General features: G+C 33.7%; 2 protein-coding genes and 1 non-coding gene across 3 annotated transcripts; 1 reads left to right on the top strand and 2 right to left on the bottom strand.

Annotated features, from left to right (window-relative positions):
• Positions 1-5,502: 5,502 nt before the first annotated feature.
• Positions 5,503-5,576, bottom strand: TRNAT-AGU (transfer RNA threonine (anticodon AGU)). The gene has a single exon. It is a non-coding gene; the product is annotated as a tRNA-Thr (tRNA).
• A 1,035-nt stretch (positions 5,577-6,611) lies between these two features.
• LOC143633450 (protein DEHYDRATION-INDUCED 19 homolog 4-like) lies at positions 6,612-9,729 on the top strand. The gene is made up of 5 exons (XM_077101759.1): positions 6,612-6,856; positions 7,640-7,779; positions 7,870-7,947; positions 8,079-8,335; positions 9,466-9,729. Exons 1-5 carry the CDS (start codon positions 6,787-6,789, stop codon positions 9,569-9,571), a joined length of 651 nt encoding a protein of 216 aa, XP_076957874.1. The 5' UTR covers positions 6,612-6,786; the 3' UTR covers positions 9,572-9,729.
• A 952-nt stretch (positions 9,730-10,681) lies between these two features.
• Positions 10,682-14,235, bottom strand: LOC143633467 (uncharacterized). Its single transcript, XM_077101774.1, has 6 exons — positions 13,933-14,235; positions 13,431-13,642; positions 12,565-12,817; positions 12,227-12,312; positions 11,641-11,731; positions 10,682-11,219 (listed from the first exon to the last, which is right to left on the bottom strand). The coding sequence occupies exons 1-5, from the start codon at positions 14,182-14,184 to the stop codon at positions 11,671-11,673; spliced, it is 864 nt and encodes a 287-aa protein (XP_076957889.1). The 5' UTR covers positions 14,185-14,235; the 3' UTR covers positions 10,682-11,219; positions 11,641-11,670.
• Between the last annotated feature and the right edge of the window lie 835 nt (positions 14,236-15,070).

Raw genomic sequence — 15,070 nt, 5'->3', positions numbered from 1 at the left:
TATGATTTTGTCATCACTACCAGCAATGAGCATATCATCTACGTATAGACACAAAATGACATATCCATCGGATGTGTCCTTCACGTATACACATTTGTCACATTCATTGATTTTGAACCCAGCATCAAGCATGACATGATCAAACTTTTGGTGCCATTGTTTAGGAGCTTGTTTCAATCCATACAAGGATTTAACAAGTTTACATACTTTCTTTTCTTGCCCAACGGCTATGAAGCCTTCGAGTTGTTCCATGTAAATCTCTTCCTCTAGATTTCCATTCAAGAAAGCCGTTTTTACATCTATTTGGTGAACTTCCAAGTTTCTAATGGCAGCAATGGCAAGCACCAACCTTATAGATGTTATTCGCGTAACCGTCGAATATGCATCAAAGTAATCTAAACCTTCTCGTTGTTTATATTCTCTGATCACCAACCTTGCCTTATACTTATCGATGGTGCCATCAGGTTTCATCTTCTTCTTAAAGATCCATCGATATCCTAGTGATTTACACCCTTGAGGAAGATCCACTAGTTCCCACGTATGATTTTGTAAGATAGAATCTATCTCACTTTTGATGGCCTCCCTCCACTGAGGTCCTTCAGCGGAATTCACCGTTTGTTGATACGTTTGAGGTTCCTCTTCTACCATGTAGGTAAGGAAATCAGGGCCGAAGGATTTTTCAATCCTTTGTCGTTTACTTTTTCTGATTTCAACCTCCTCTGTCTCAGATTGTTCCCGAGGTTCATATACAGTACTCTCGTTTTGAATACTTTCCTCAACCGGTCTAGAATAGCTCGGTTTTCCTTTATCCAAACATGGAAACTTATATTCAAACCATGATGCATCCTTTGCTTCTATTATAGTGCCATTATTTATTCCGGTATTCTTGGAATCATGCACAAGAAATCGATATGCACCACCGGGAAGGGTATATCCTATAAACACACAATCCACGGTTTTGGGTCCTATTAGTAGGCGTTTTGGTGGAGTCACCACTACCTTGGCTAGGCACCCCCACACTCGCAAGTATTTATATGGTGGTTTAATTCTCGTCCATAACTCATATGGAGTTAGATCTTTCTTCTTATTCGGTATCATGTTTAAGACATAATTAGCCGATAAGATTGGTTCCCCCCACATGCCTGGGCTTACCCCAGAACTTATCATTATGGCATTCATCATTTCTTTGAAGGTTCGGTTCTTACGTTCCGCTATGCCATTTGATTGAGGGGAGTAAGGAGGCGTGACTTCATGTATGATTCCTTCTTTTTCACATAAGTCAATGAAAGGTGAAACATATTCACCTCCTCGGTCACTCCTTACTCTTTTAATTTTTCGATTTAGTTGATTCTCAACTTCGGCTTTAAATAAGATAAACTTATCAATAGCCTCGTCCTTACTTTTAAGTAAGTAAACATAGCAATATCTTGTACTATCATCAATGAACGTGATGAAGTACTTGTTCCCACCACGAGTAGGAATTGCTTTTAAATTACACACATCGGTGTGAATCATCTCGAGGGGTTCGGTGAATCTTCAATGATGAATATCCAAGGATTTAAATATCTCATTACCATATATTAATTCATATGTTACAATTCACACTTAGTGAATTTCCAAGGAGTTAATCCATTATTAACATATATTAATTCATATGTTACAATCCACACTAAGTGAATTTCCAAGGAGTTAATACGTCATTAACATATATTAATTCATATGTTATAATTCACACTTAGTGAATTTTCAAAGAGTTAATACGTCATATATGTTACAATTCACACTTAGTGAATTTGTCATTAACATATATTAAATCATATGTTACAGTTCACACTCAATGAATTTCCAAGGAATTACACATCACTTTCTCATCTTAGTATATTCACCTCGTTATTCTATTACCATCTCATGATGTGATTATATATTTGATGTGTCGTCTTAGACTTTAATCTTCGCAACAACTCACAAGTTGTTTATTATATGAAATTATTTTGACGACATTTACATATCAAATCTCCAAGTGTTATTATCTTCAATACTTTCGTCATCCGACATGAATCATCTCAGTGATATCGTTTTATATTATGTATACAATATTCCCTCAAATAGAAATCCATGCACACATATCCTCATATCCTCGTTTCAGTTTTGAAACCATACTCTTGAACAAATATGTTCAAATAACATCAACTTGTTACAATTACTACACTTAAGTAGCAAAGCTTGAATTTTCTAACGCATCTATTAGAAAATTAACGTTTACACAAAACGTTATAAATAAATCGTATCTTACACGCATGTTAGATATTTAACGTTTACAAGAAACGAATGGTTTACTCAAAACCATTTCTAACACAATTGTTAGACACAAACGATTGCAAAAATCAACAAAACTAACAAAATCCCAACGGTTTTATAAAAAACCGCGGGCTCGGGTTTTTGGAGTTGCATTCGTGTCCACGGGACGTGCGGGCAACGCACGAGTTCGATGGATTTCTGGTCCAGAAACCCAAATTTGCACCCCCCCCTGCGCGCGCGTAGGACTTGTGGTAAAACATGTCATAAGGAATTCAAATGGGTGTAAGGGCTCTACCTTATAAACCATTCATTAATTTGTTCCCAACCCGATGTGGGACAAACATTTACCACTTCCACCACTTCCTTCATTCACACACTTAAAACTTTCAACAAATCTATGGTTAGTACACTTATGTCATCTTTCAAAAATAATCTCGTAAGATGTGTAATATTTACACTATATAGAGTTTGAATCCATAAACTCCAATTTTACACATTAACCACCTTATCACCCCCCACAAAAGTGGGGGCGGCATGTTCTTATCAATTTTTCATGTTGTATTGATACATTGCATATTGTTGTGTTATGTTTTAATCAATGTCAAACTTTAATGATGATTCAACTTGAAGCTATAAGTACATTGTTTGTTTTATTTTCTTTGATTTAAGTTATTAATACCTGTCTATGATGCCGAGAAATCGACATAAAATTTGAGATGTTTGACTGTGTATTTTGATAGTTAATATTTGATAAAAAAAAAAAAGATCATTACCCGTTCTAAACAAAATGAGTTTGGATCAATACGTGCAGTTTTTAGAAAAGTATGTGTTTGGACTAAAATGGAGCCATGTTAAAATGAGTTGTTTTTAAAAAGAAAGTATCAAAATTTATTTTTTTTAATTAAAATAAAAAAAATTATACAAGTGAAGAAAAACAATGATCGTGACATTTTTTTAAAAAATTTAACAAGTTAAATAACATTTACATGTTTAGGGTTTAGGATATCTACTTATTAGATATAACTGTGAACAATCATTGATTCGTAGGTTATGAAATTGAGCAGAGATTATGCATATTCAGTAACAATCATTGATTTGCAGGTTATGAAATCTAGTAGAGATTTGGCATGTTAAGTGTTTTGCAGCCTAAAACTTATAATCTTCAATATATTTCATTCTTATTCATTAATATAGAAATGTGGATTAGTAACAAAGACATATCGACAATTCAAAAGACAAACTTAGAAATGTAAAACACACTATGTTTATATGACACTAATTTTATTTTGTGGTTGTAATACGGTTTTTGAATCTGGTTTGATTGATCAATTCTAGTCGCATGCATATACCTATAGGTAACAAATACGCCTTCGCTAAAAACCCCCCATACGACCCCGCAGCAAAGTGCGGGCTCTTCTGCTAGTAATGTAAAAGTAATATATGTAACTTCGTGAGCTACGTATATATAATAAAAAAAATGCATTTCTAACCTTATAAGTAATATAAAATAAACGAATCTGATTAAATGGTAAAACTTAAAAGACTTGATTTGTTTGCAAATAACTAATAGATGATCACTCTCGGGTTTTAGATATCAAAGCACAATCTATGACTTGGTTTAACTATCAAATTGAAAAGTTACAGACATATAGTATAATGCATGTGTTTAAGGGCAATTATATGACTAAGGAATTCAGTCGAGTTATTTAACAATAAGAAACCGAGTAAGGACCCATCTTAGGATGTTGTCAAGCCAATTACCAACATTACTTATAAACGCATACAACATCATGATTGTTAGTGATAAAAATACCACTGACTGTCATAGTGTAATGAATTCATGAAAGTAAAAAAAAAAATGTTTCTTCCACACATAAATATATAACCCCGAATTCTACTTTAACTCGTAACAAAATAAACGATCAAGCAAAAATGTGTGTCCAAACAGGATAGAAACCAGATTTAATACAATATGTTAATCAAACCCTAAACCTGAGATTGACCAATGGTGAATTTGCCACCCATAGTAATGATTGATGGTAAAGGTGATTGAATTTGGGGAGCAATGTTGGATTAGATGCCTTAGAATCGATTTTAGACCACAAAGTTTTTTTTTCCTTTTTCAACCTTATCATTCGAGAAATGGTAATGAACGAAACCCTAACGCGGTTGCTTAATTAGCCATGAAAATTGATTAAACATAACCTTTTGCCAACCCAACGTAAGTAGTAGCCATGCCCAGTGTAGCCTATGCTATGTACCATTTCCTAAACTAGTCATCTAAACAATGGTCCTACATTACTGGCATAAGCTATGCTGGCTTAGTTCTTTCTCTACTTTTATTTCATCTTGATCTTTGGGTACTCATGCAAACCGGCTACTTGTTACTTCCTCAGCATTACCCAACATACGATAAACACGAACAAAGTAACGACATTCTTCAAAAGTTATGAGTTAAAAGACAAGTAAAAACACGAAATAAACATGCACAAATTACCAACCCGTCATGTGTGTGTGTGTGTGAGAGAGAGAGAGAGAGAGACGTGTTGATGTAGCATGTTACATGTAACCTTGTCGAAGTTGTTTAGTAAGACGTCAATGGATAAACTTCATTATCTATAGCCTATAGGGAAACAACTTGGGTCATTAGCTAAGGCTCTTAAATGATCCGGATAAATGGCTAGAGAGGAAAATATTGTTTTCCTAATTTATTTTCTAAAATAAATAAAACTCACGAGGAAACCAAATTATACACATTTCTAAAATATAAACTTCATACTCATACTTTTTCAAAATTAAGATTATTGTTAAATTGTTTTAAAACACAAAACATCAACGTTCATTTATGGTTTTATTGGACGTTTAGAACATCTCATGCTTTGTTTTCTTCATAAAGGAAAATTATAGTAGCTTAGATTTATATGTTTTGCTTTATGATAATTATATGGGCTTAAAAGAGCATACCCTTTACTCATATAGTAACACAAAGTCACTAATTCACAAAATCATACCGGAAGCAGCCTCTCTATCCCTATGGGATAGAGGCAAGGCTGTCTACATCTTACCCTCCTCAGACCCTACCATAGCATTGCTATTAGTGGGATATACTGAGTACGATGATGATGATACCAGATGCAGCGAGCCCAAAACAAAAAAGAAATAAACAAAAAAGGTCAGATAACTAAAATTTTAAAACTTAAACATTGCTCTCGTTGAGAGTCGAACTCAAGACCTCCCGCTTACTAAACGGGTGCTCTAACCAACTGAGCTACGAGAGCTGATGAACGTATTTTTGAAAAACCGAGTTAAAGTAATTATTCAAACACAAGTAAGTAGAGTTATTTTCAATAACTCCTCTACTTATTCTATTAAAATCTCTCAAGTTAATATAAATCATTACAATCGAGTGATCGGCTCTCAAATAACAAAGCAAGTTTCCAAAATTCTCACTGTTTGCACTAGTTACATCGATACTCAATACTAAGAGCATGCACTTTTTAAAAAATTTGAGTCAAATCCATTGCATAATTAACTTTACCTAGTCATTTAAAATTCAGATTAGATTATATTGATGTGATATTTCTCATGACCTTAATTCCAAGCTTGTTTTTGATAGAAATTATAGAGACGTGTGGTTGCAACTTGCAAGCCAAACAAACTATAAAGAGATGATGGCTCAAACATTTCACGACCCTTACGAATGAGGCATAACACTCTATTTATAGCCTCTTGAACCTTATTCTTCAAGCAAGCTGCTCTTTGACGAAGAACATGTAACTTTTGAGATTTGCACCTTAGTTTCACCAATTATCACAACAAAACTAGCAAGTTTCGCCAAGTGAAACTAAAACCCTCACCATTAATCACACTTTTGGCAGGCAACACTGTTGGTTTCTCCAATAAGTCCTTGCAAAACTCTTCTTTCGCCACACATACTTCCAACATTCACCACTCCATCTAACCATCCAACTATTAATATCATTCTCAAATATCAAACCCAACATGATCCAAATTATAGGAGTATTGGTTTCGAATACTATCAACTTTAACCCGTTGGCTGATAACACGCCCAACTTTCAGTATGTTATCCACCACTTCCAACTTTCATCTTGTTTGTTTCTATCACTTCCTAGCTAACGGAACACTAACGATTGTTAATGCCCATGCTGACGTGGCTTTTTTATATGCTATTTTTTTAAGATATAAAACTTGATCCAAATGAACAACATTAAAACATGAGGGACTTATTTTGACTAAAACAACACCAGAAATAATAATAACACACCCATTGCAGGTGAGTTTCGGTGGAGAGTTCCTTTGCTCTCTCTCTCTCTCTCTCTATAAATTACATCACTTTCTTCTCTGAAATCAAACCTATACATACACATATCCTGTATCTATACACGCGCAATCAAACCCCTAATTCAATTTCCCTTGAGACTGCTTCGTATTCGAACTATTTGACATTAAGTCTCTGGATCGGATCGGATGGACCCGACTTCATGGACCCGGTTATCCACTTCAATTTCTTCCTCAAGGCGGTACCAATCTCGATCAGGTTTGTGGGTTTTGTTTCAATTTGTTAATTATTGAATTAATTGTGAGGTTTTGAGGTGTTTGCCCAAAATAGTTTCTAGGGTTTTGAAAATTTATGTGCTTTATTGTGTTTTTATGTCTAGATTGTTATGGATGATGAAACGGAAGCTTGAATTTGTTAGAATCTTGAACAATAAAAAAAAGTTTTGAAATTTGCATACTTTATTGTGTGTTAGTTGCTTAAAGAAAGCAGATGATGTAATTGCAGCTTTAGATCTTCTATTTGTAGGGAAATCATGAACAGTTTGAGTGTAAAATGTTCAACAATAAGAACAAGTCTTGAATTTGATATGACTGTATTGACCACTGATATTGATGCTTGTGAAATTAGTTTTGAATCATCTTGTTCATGTGTTTGTACTAGGCTTTTGAATTGAAATTTTTGTACTTTATTGTTTTTTATAGGGAGATTACGATGATATCATGGATGATGTGATTGTATTAGTTGCTTAAAGAAATTGGATGATGAAATTAAAGTTGAGATCTTTATTGTGTATTTGTGTTAGATATTTCAAGAATAAGAACAAGTTTGAATTAATGGAGTAATCCTTAACAAATTCCGAAACATTCACGTCTCATCTTCTTCACGCAAGTTCAAATCATACTATGTCATATCTGTATAAGTTTGTGTAGAAATTTCGCTACTTTATATGATTACTTAAAAAGTATTCTTTTTTTTTCATTGATTTTGATGCTTGTAAAACTAGTTTTGATTTTTGAATCTCCTGTTCATGTTTCCAAACAGATCCATTTCATCTAGTGGAAGAAACTGATGGTGATGAGTCGAGGCCCGAGTACTTGTGCCCGTTCTGTGCAGAGGATTTTGACATTGTGGGTCTTTGTTGTCATATTGACGAGGAACATACTATTCAAGCAAAGAACGGGGTATGATTGTCTTTTTATCCCTTTAATTATGAAATGCAAAAAAGTTTATAAATTTATGTGGTGCTAAAAGTTTTTATGTTGTAAATATAGGTATGTCCGATATGTGCAAAACGGGTTGGAGCCGGTTTGGTGAGCCATATTACTATGCAGCATGGAAACCTTCTTAAGATATCCTTTTATAAAACTCATTTCTTTTCAACAAGTCGGATGCTTTTCTTGTACTTACATGGTTTGCTATTAGGGTAATGTTATGTTCATATTGTGGGTCTTGTTTTTGTTGTTTCTTGACTAAATGCCACGTTCAACGCAAGAGGAGGTTACGTAGAGGTGCATCAAATTCAACTTATTCGGTTTTAAAGAAAGAGTTACGAGAAGGAAATTTACATTCGATTCTTGGTGGTTCGTCTTTCTTGGGCATGCCAGCTGTCAACACGGACCCCGACCCGTTGCTGTCTTCTTTCATGTACAATGATGTGGACCTGTCACGAGATCAAACTCGTTCATCTGATGTAGAAATGTCGGTAGTTGAAAGCTCAAATAAAGATTTCTTGTCAAGGTAAGTGGAAATTTGTTTTCTAGAAATTGTTTTCTTCTTCTTTATTGCGATCTTTATCCATTGCTAGCAATCTTTATAAGAGGTGCCAAGATGGGGTGTGTTTGGTAATCGTCAATGCGGGTTTTCTTTACGAAGCTTTAATTTCACCCCTTATACCATCAATAATATATATTTGTAGCCCATTTAAGTTTTTAATAATACGTATTTCTCTAATTTCACCTGTTCGCTAACTTAAAAAAAAAATCTAAATCGACAGTTATGTTTAATTTCTTTGTCAACATACGGATATAAATTTTGTTGAAAACCAAGTTGTGTTCAATATAAAGTAGTTTTTGGTACTCTAAACTAGGACATTTTTCTACCGAGTACCGGTACCGACTAAACAACATGTGTACCGGTATTCATTTTTTGGTTTTCGGTTTCGATGCGAGTTGGGGTCTTTTTTTGTATTTAACGTTTATGTTTACTAAATATGTATATTTTTCAGTAATTGGTTTAAAATGTTAATAATATTATTTGTCATAATTACTATTACTTATTATTATTATTACTTATTATTATTATAACTATTGAATTGTTATTAGTTATTAATTTATTATTCTGTTAGTTATTATCATCATTATTGTTAACATTATTCCATTAGTGAAACTCGAGACTACTTTTCCACAACAATTTCGATTTTATCTTTTGGTTACTTTGGGACGCAAATTATTATAATTTTTTGACAGAATTACAAAGATTAGCCGTCATGTCTGCATCAAATTTAATTGCTTGTTCTTTATGGTCAATATTGACTTGTTTTTTACGTTACGTTTCCATATCCAACAACGTTTATCCTTTGGCCAGTCACATGGGTCTCAACCAGTACCCTGCATATCAATGAGGCCATATTTAGCTATTTTATTTTGATTCGACTAGTTTGTGATGGATGTAATCCAAGTCAAACCAGCTAAGTTATTTTGTGAGTTTATTCTTTACTTACATTAAAAGTTTGCACATTCTATTGTTATGGTGCTGTTTCTAATGGTGGTTTATTGTTTTTGCATATACATTTGTTTGGTGCATTCTGTACATTTAATGATTATTTGAATGACATTTTGATGATACTTTAAAATTGATATTTATTTCAGGAGTGAGAAACAGGAGGATAGTGGTGAAGATCAGGAGGAGAAGGCTAGGAGAAGTGAGTTTGTGCAAGGGCTGCTGATGTCATCTTTCCTAAATGATGAGTTATAAGCACCTACAAAAGCATCAAACTGTTACATAATCATAATAATAATAATGTTGTCTACTATTGTCAAGTTAAGTTAAAAATCTGTAAGGGAAGAGAGGTACTATGAGATAAATTTCCAATAATCAAAGGAATGGATGTCTTTTATTGTATTTAATACTTATATATTATAGTATATATATGCTTTTATTATTGATAATAGATGAGTGCAAACATAGGATTTTAATTTGAGTCATTATCATATATGCTATCAGTTTAATTCTCGGAAAAGTTGAATTCTCGAGTTGAACTTTCAGCGGTTAAAGTCGTCTGAAATTTCATCCGAAGTAGAAAATTACAGATGAATCTTTGATCTATTGTCGAAGTTAAAATGTTGTTATTCTCAAGATCTGAGATCAAGATTCAGCTACTTGGTGGATGAGTTGGTGAAATATATGGGAGATATACCTATTATATACTCGTTTGGGGCATCCAAAATCACGACGGGCCTGAATGCGGGACCCAACTATTGCGTTCCTTTGTCTGTTGCATTGTCAAACATTCGTTGTGTCAATTTGTCAAGAGATTTCTAGGTGAGGGGACCAAGAGTTGTTTTTTGCATCAGCAATCTACATCGCTCTGATAAGGTTCACATATTTATAACATTCTTGTTACTTATTATATAACTGGTTGTTCTATACCTTTTGATCTACAAGAGTTGTGTGGCTTGACTTTTAAAAGTTTTTAGGCATAATGATTTAGATGTGTCATTACAATAAACCATTAAAATGAACAAAGAAAAGCTAAACTATAGTAGTTTATAAGTATTCAACATGATAGAAATACATTTTTGGAGTTCCAATAATGTGCCAAAAACTGTTACATCTCAGTGACTTTTGTGTGACTGATTTTCCATCCAGATAATGCTTTAAGACAAAACATTTCAATTTTAGGTTCTTTGGTCTTATTGCAAACTCAAAAAACTACTTATCATGGTAAAATTTTCACAAGTACTCTGACATAAATGACTGACTAGTGTCACAAGTGGTCCATTATTAACTTATATTGTATCACCTCACCTCACCTCACCTCACCTCATTACACTATATACAGAGAATTTATGTAAAACACTGAAGGAAATATCATATTTTCCTAGCTATACTTAAGCATAGCACATTATGCATTAACAACTAGAAAATACAATATTTTAAGATACATTTGTTTACACCTGCTAATAAACATAGTTTGTACAATAACTAAACCATATCAACAAAGTTCCATCACTAAAGAAAGGCCATCAAATTCATCATCAAAAAGCCCCAACATGGACTCTTCCAACTCATTTCCTCACCATTTTTTAACTTCAAAACAAAAAAAGATTATGTCAATTTTACCTATCTGTTTTACCTTACCACCTACAATCCTCCTTTCATCTCCAGAAATCATGGTTCTTGAAGAACACAAAATCCGGATGATACACGTTTAGATTCCGCAACCAGTTTTCAGTCGAGTTCATCAACGAGTTCACTTTTTCCGTTCCATGGACCCCGCTTTGCGTCCAATCAGAACTCTTGAACTTGTAAGCAGCAAGTCCAAATATTGGCAATGTGATCCCAACATCATCAACTTTGACTACAGTTGACCCATGATGAGGTGGCTTATCCCCTTCCATATCTGAACCACACAAAACCAAGAACCTTAGATACACACCAATGAAAAGCAAATCATTGCACAAAAAAAAACCATGAACTTTAGGTCAACCGATCACAGCCGACATAAAAAGGTATGAACTTTAGGTAAACCGACCATGCCTACATAAAAACGTATGAACTTCATTTCATGTAAACCGAGAACACAGCACACGCCACATGAAAATGTGTGAACTTTAGGACAACCAATGCAAAGGTATGAACTTTAGGTCAACCGAGCACACCCGGCATAAAAAAGGCATGAACTTTAAGTCAACCAAGCACACCCAACATGAAAATTGTGTTGTTAACTTTAGGTCAACAGAGCACACCCAACATAAATAATTGTATGATATGACCCGTAAATAATTATATAAATAAAGAAAAAGATAGATAAAGAGGGATACTTCTTAATGGTGTTGATAGGGAATGAAAAGTCAAGAAACTAGCATCAAGTTCTGTAGAGACGGGCCAACAGGGATTCTGTATATGGGATACCTGCAAAACACACATATAGATATAGCTTGGGTGGTTAGAAAACAGGATAAAATCATAAAATGATAACCAAGTTTCAATATTGTTCAAATAAAGTCATTCACATTGTTTTCCAACTATAAAAAAACCACTAAAGTTTCATTAGTAATTCATTTTTTCATAATTGTTTAAACTGAATGACCTTTAAATGAAACATATATAAAACTTTATTATGATTTATTAATATTTTCCCTTCAAAATTACCTCCTAGTTCAAATTAAACTTGAAAAAACAATCACTGAATAGTAACCAGATTTCATATCTGTTCTATTTGTCACTTAACTATGAAAAGAATTAACATTTATAAAAAGATAAAACAATTGAACAATAGCGAAACGTAAAGTGGTTTTTATAGTTTAAAATAAAACTTACGTGTGATTTTAGTGAAAAACAAACACACTTGGTTATTTAAAAAAAAATAATCATGCAAAAAGGGTCATGTTTAAAATTTGAACTAACCAAGCAACAGAAACCCAACTTGATCGAGTCAGATCACAGCTACGATACGTTTTCAGTTCTGGAAACTTCGATGCAAGATCTGATATCTGTTAACGACAACACGCAAATCAGCAGGGTAAAAACATGCTGCAAATCTAAGTATTTCAATCCCTCCTGAGGAGATGTTTAATATATAACAAATGAGTAGTTTTAAACCAAAATATGAACACTTCAAAACTGTCAACCAAACATCTACTTCATATTAAAGAAACCCTGCAATCTAAGGACAATCTTGGGAACCCAAAATCATAACTTTAAAAGGGAACAGTATAACACAAACACACACTTGAACAAGTTACCTTGTCGGCTAAAGGTGCACGATGATACGGTAAAGCACGCTCAAAGTATTCAAATATTAAAAGCCCGGGAGGATTTCTAATCTCTCCTTCCTCTGTAATCTCATTTCCCACAAGCATGTCACCACTTCTAAGCTTGAGCTTATTAAAACTCTTGGTGACTGAACCAACATTGTTTTCTTCAACTCGAGGCTCATAACTACCATCACTGCTAGTGGCTCTTGATGACCCAGAATCACTTTCCTCACCAGGCCTTCTGTTCAAAAATCGTAAACAAACCGAATGTTCAGTGAACAGTGAACTGTTGGAGAGAAATTAGCATATGTTTGTTTATTTAATAAACAAATGACACGAACATATTTTGTTGTTCACTTGTATGAACACGTTTCGTTTTTTCATATATGTTCGTGAATGTTCAAACTTTTAAACTCGTTTATGTTCATTCGTTAATGTATTCATTTAAATTTTTTAGGCTCATTACAATTAGTCTTGTTTTATTAACTTTTAGGCACAACAATTGATGTTCACAATTACTTTTAATTGGTTTTAGCTCGGTTATGTTCGTTCATCTATGTTTAGTTATGTTCATTTATGTCCGTTCGTTAATAAATATATTTAAATTCTTTAGGTTCATTACAATTTTTTTTTGTTAACATTTTAGGCACAACAAACTGTTGCTCACATTTACTTTTATTTTGTTCAGTTATGTCCATTCATCTATGTCTAGTTTGTTCGTCCCTTTACATTTGTGAATCTTTCATTTATAATGAACAGACAAACTAAAAAGCCCTGTTTGTTTTTGTTCGGTTCGTTTACAGGCCTAATAACAAATAAAATATCGATAGTGAACAACTAACAAAAAGGCTCACCTTATGGTGGTTACGGGTGCTGATGGATCAACATATAGTTGAATAGCCGACAAATACGGCACATAGTATTGCACAACCGAATCACTTTCATTCAACACTAGAGGGACACCGGCTCCATACGCGCTCCATTCCTTTAAAGATTCCCAAAGATCCCCAAGTATAAAGTACGGGTTGCAACCATTTTCTTGATTCCTCCATCCCTTCATGCTAGTCTGCATATATCACATAAAAACATGTCAAAAATCACATTTTTACCTGTACCCCATTTAATTTAATAAGCTTAAAGATAAGTTTATACCAATGGCCACATTAGAAATCTTTATTATATAGAATACAGTATAAAATAAGTAAAAAAAACTTTAATAAGTTTGACAGCAACAAGTTCACATTTTTATGAAATACCCAACAAAAGAATACTTGAAAATCAAGAAAATGAAGCTCTAAAAGACATTAAAGCAGTAAACTTTAACATCAAGAAACCTTGTGTTTGACAATAATATACCTTGGGGAAATGCTGAGCTGTGACAACCGGAGTGGTGTGTTTCATGAAGCGATCCAAATTAGTAGTCGGGTCATTAACCAAAGAGTCCGATTGGTGTTGTTGTTTGTCTTGCTGCTGCTTTTGTGGTTGTACTTTGTGGTCCTGTTGTTGTACTTGCTTCTGCTGCTGCTGCTGCTGCTGATTGTACCTTCTCATCGCCGGTGGGCTGTAGAATCTGTCCTCTCTGACCCGGATCCGACCCGAATTCGACATACCGGTTTGAAGTGATGATCTGGATTAATAATAATAACAACCCAGATGGGGTATGATGATAATAATAATAATAATAATAATAATAATAATATGGTATTTTATTATTAGAGATGAAAGGATTATGGGTGTTTGTGCATGAAATTGAATGGGTGAGATTAAGGATGAATTGAGGGTTTGATCGGAGTTTGATAAATAGATACAAATGAATAAAGATTGAATTATTATTATTATTAGGGTTTTTGAGAGAAGAAGAAGGTGGAACGAGAGAGAGAGAAATGGGTTAATGGTTTGACGAGTGGAAGACAGACGCAACGCAGGCAGGCTTGGGATTAAGATTAACCGACTATAACTCATGGGTGTATGTATGTATGTATGTAAATAAATTACTACGGTCTCCCTCAATGTGTGTTTGGGATTTTGCTTTTTTTAAGTCAAAATCAAAAATGACTTTTCTTCTAAATGATTTATTAGCTTATGGTTTTTTTTTTAAAAAAAAAAGTGTTTTGATGTGTTTATGTGGTGGAGAAAACCAAAATAACCACTATAATGGGTTTTGAAGACTTGGGGGTGTAATAAGTAAATCAAACACAATAAGTTAATAAGTTGTACTTGAACTTCCCTAACTTATCAAAACCTTCTTATATTGCCTTGTTGATAAGTTTAAATCTGTAAGTCCTTTTTGTTTGTCAAACAACATATATAACTTATTAACTTTTTTAAAAGTTAATAAGTTATAAGGAGACTCAAATAAGCAATCCTAAATACCACCTAACTGCTTTTTTTTCTTTAACAACTAAGCCATGGACATCTGGATTCACCCTGACAAATAGATCATTATTTCGTCTGAAGAACAGAATGTTGTGAATCGGGCTATCTACCAAGGAGG

Source organism: Bidens hawaiensis, unplaced genomic scaffold (assembly GCF_021521415.1).
Source record: "Bidens hawaiensis isolate Kalapana, Puna unplaced genomic scaffold, B.hawaiensis_p1.1 tig00006734_1, whole genome shotgun sequence".
Classification (NCBI taxonomy): domain Eukaryota; kingdom Viridiplantae; phylum Streptophyta; class Magnoliopsida; order Asterales; family Asteraceae; genus Bidens; species Bidens hawaiensis.
Note: the sequence above shows the minus strand (reverse complement) of the source record. Positions and strands in the feature narration are given on the sequence as shown.

Excerpts from the sequence above, each read along its gene's own strand:
- LOC143633450 (XM_077101759.1), top strand. The coding sequence starts at position 6,787 with ATGGACCCGACTTCATGGACCCGGTTATCCACTTCAATTTCTTCCTCA. Across the intron at positions 7,948-8,078 it reads AGCATGGAAACCTTCTTAAG|GTTCAACGCAAGAGGAGGTT; the intron begins ATATCCTTTTAT and ends ACTAAATGCCAC. Across the intron at positions 8,336-9,465 it reads AATAAAGATTTCTTGTCAAG|GAGTGAGAAACAGGAGGATA; the intron begins GTAAGTGGAAAT and ends TATTTATTTCAG.
- LOC143633467 (XM_077101774.1), bottom strand. The coding sequence starts at position 14,184 with ATGTCGAATTCGGGTCGGATCCGGGTCAGAGAGGACAGATTCTACAGC. Across the intron at positions 12,818-13,430 it reads GCACCCGTAACCACCATAAG|AAGGCCTGGTGAGGAAAGTG; the intron begins GTGAGCCTTTTT and ends ATTTTTGAACAG. Across the intron at positions 12,313-12,564 it reads GTGCACCTTTAGCCGACAAG|ATATCAGATCTTGCATCGAA; the intron begins GTAACTTGTTCA and ends TGTCGTTAACAG.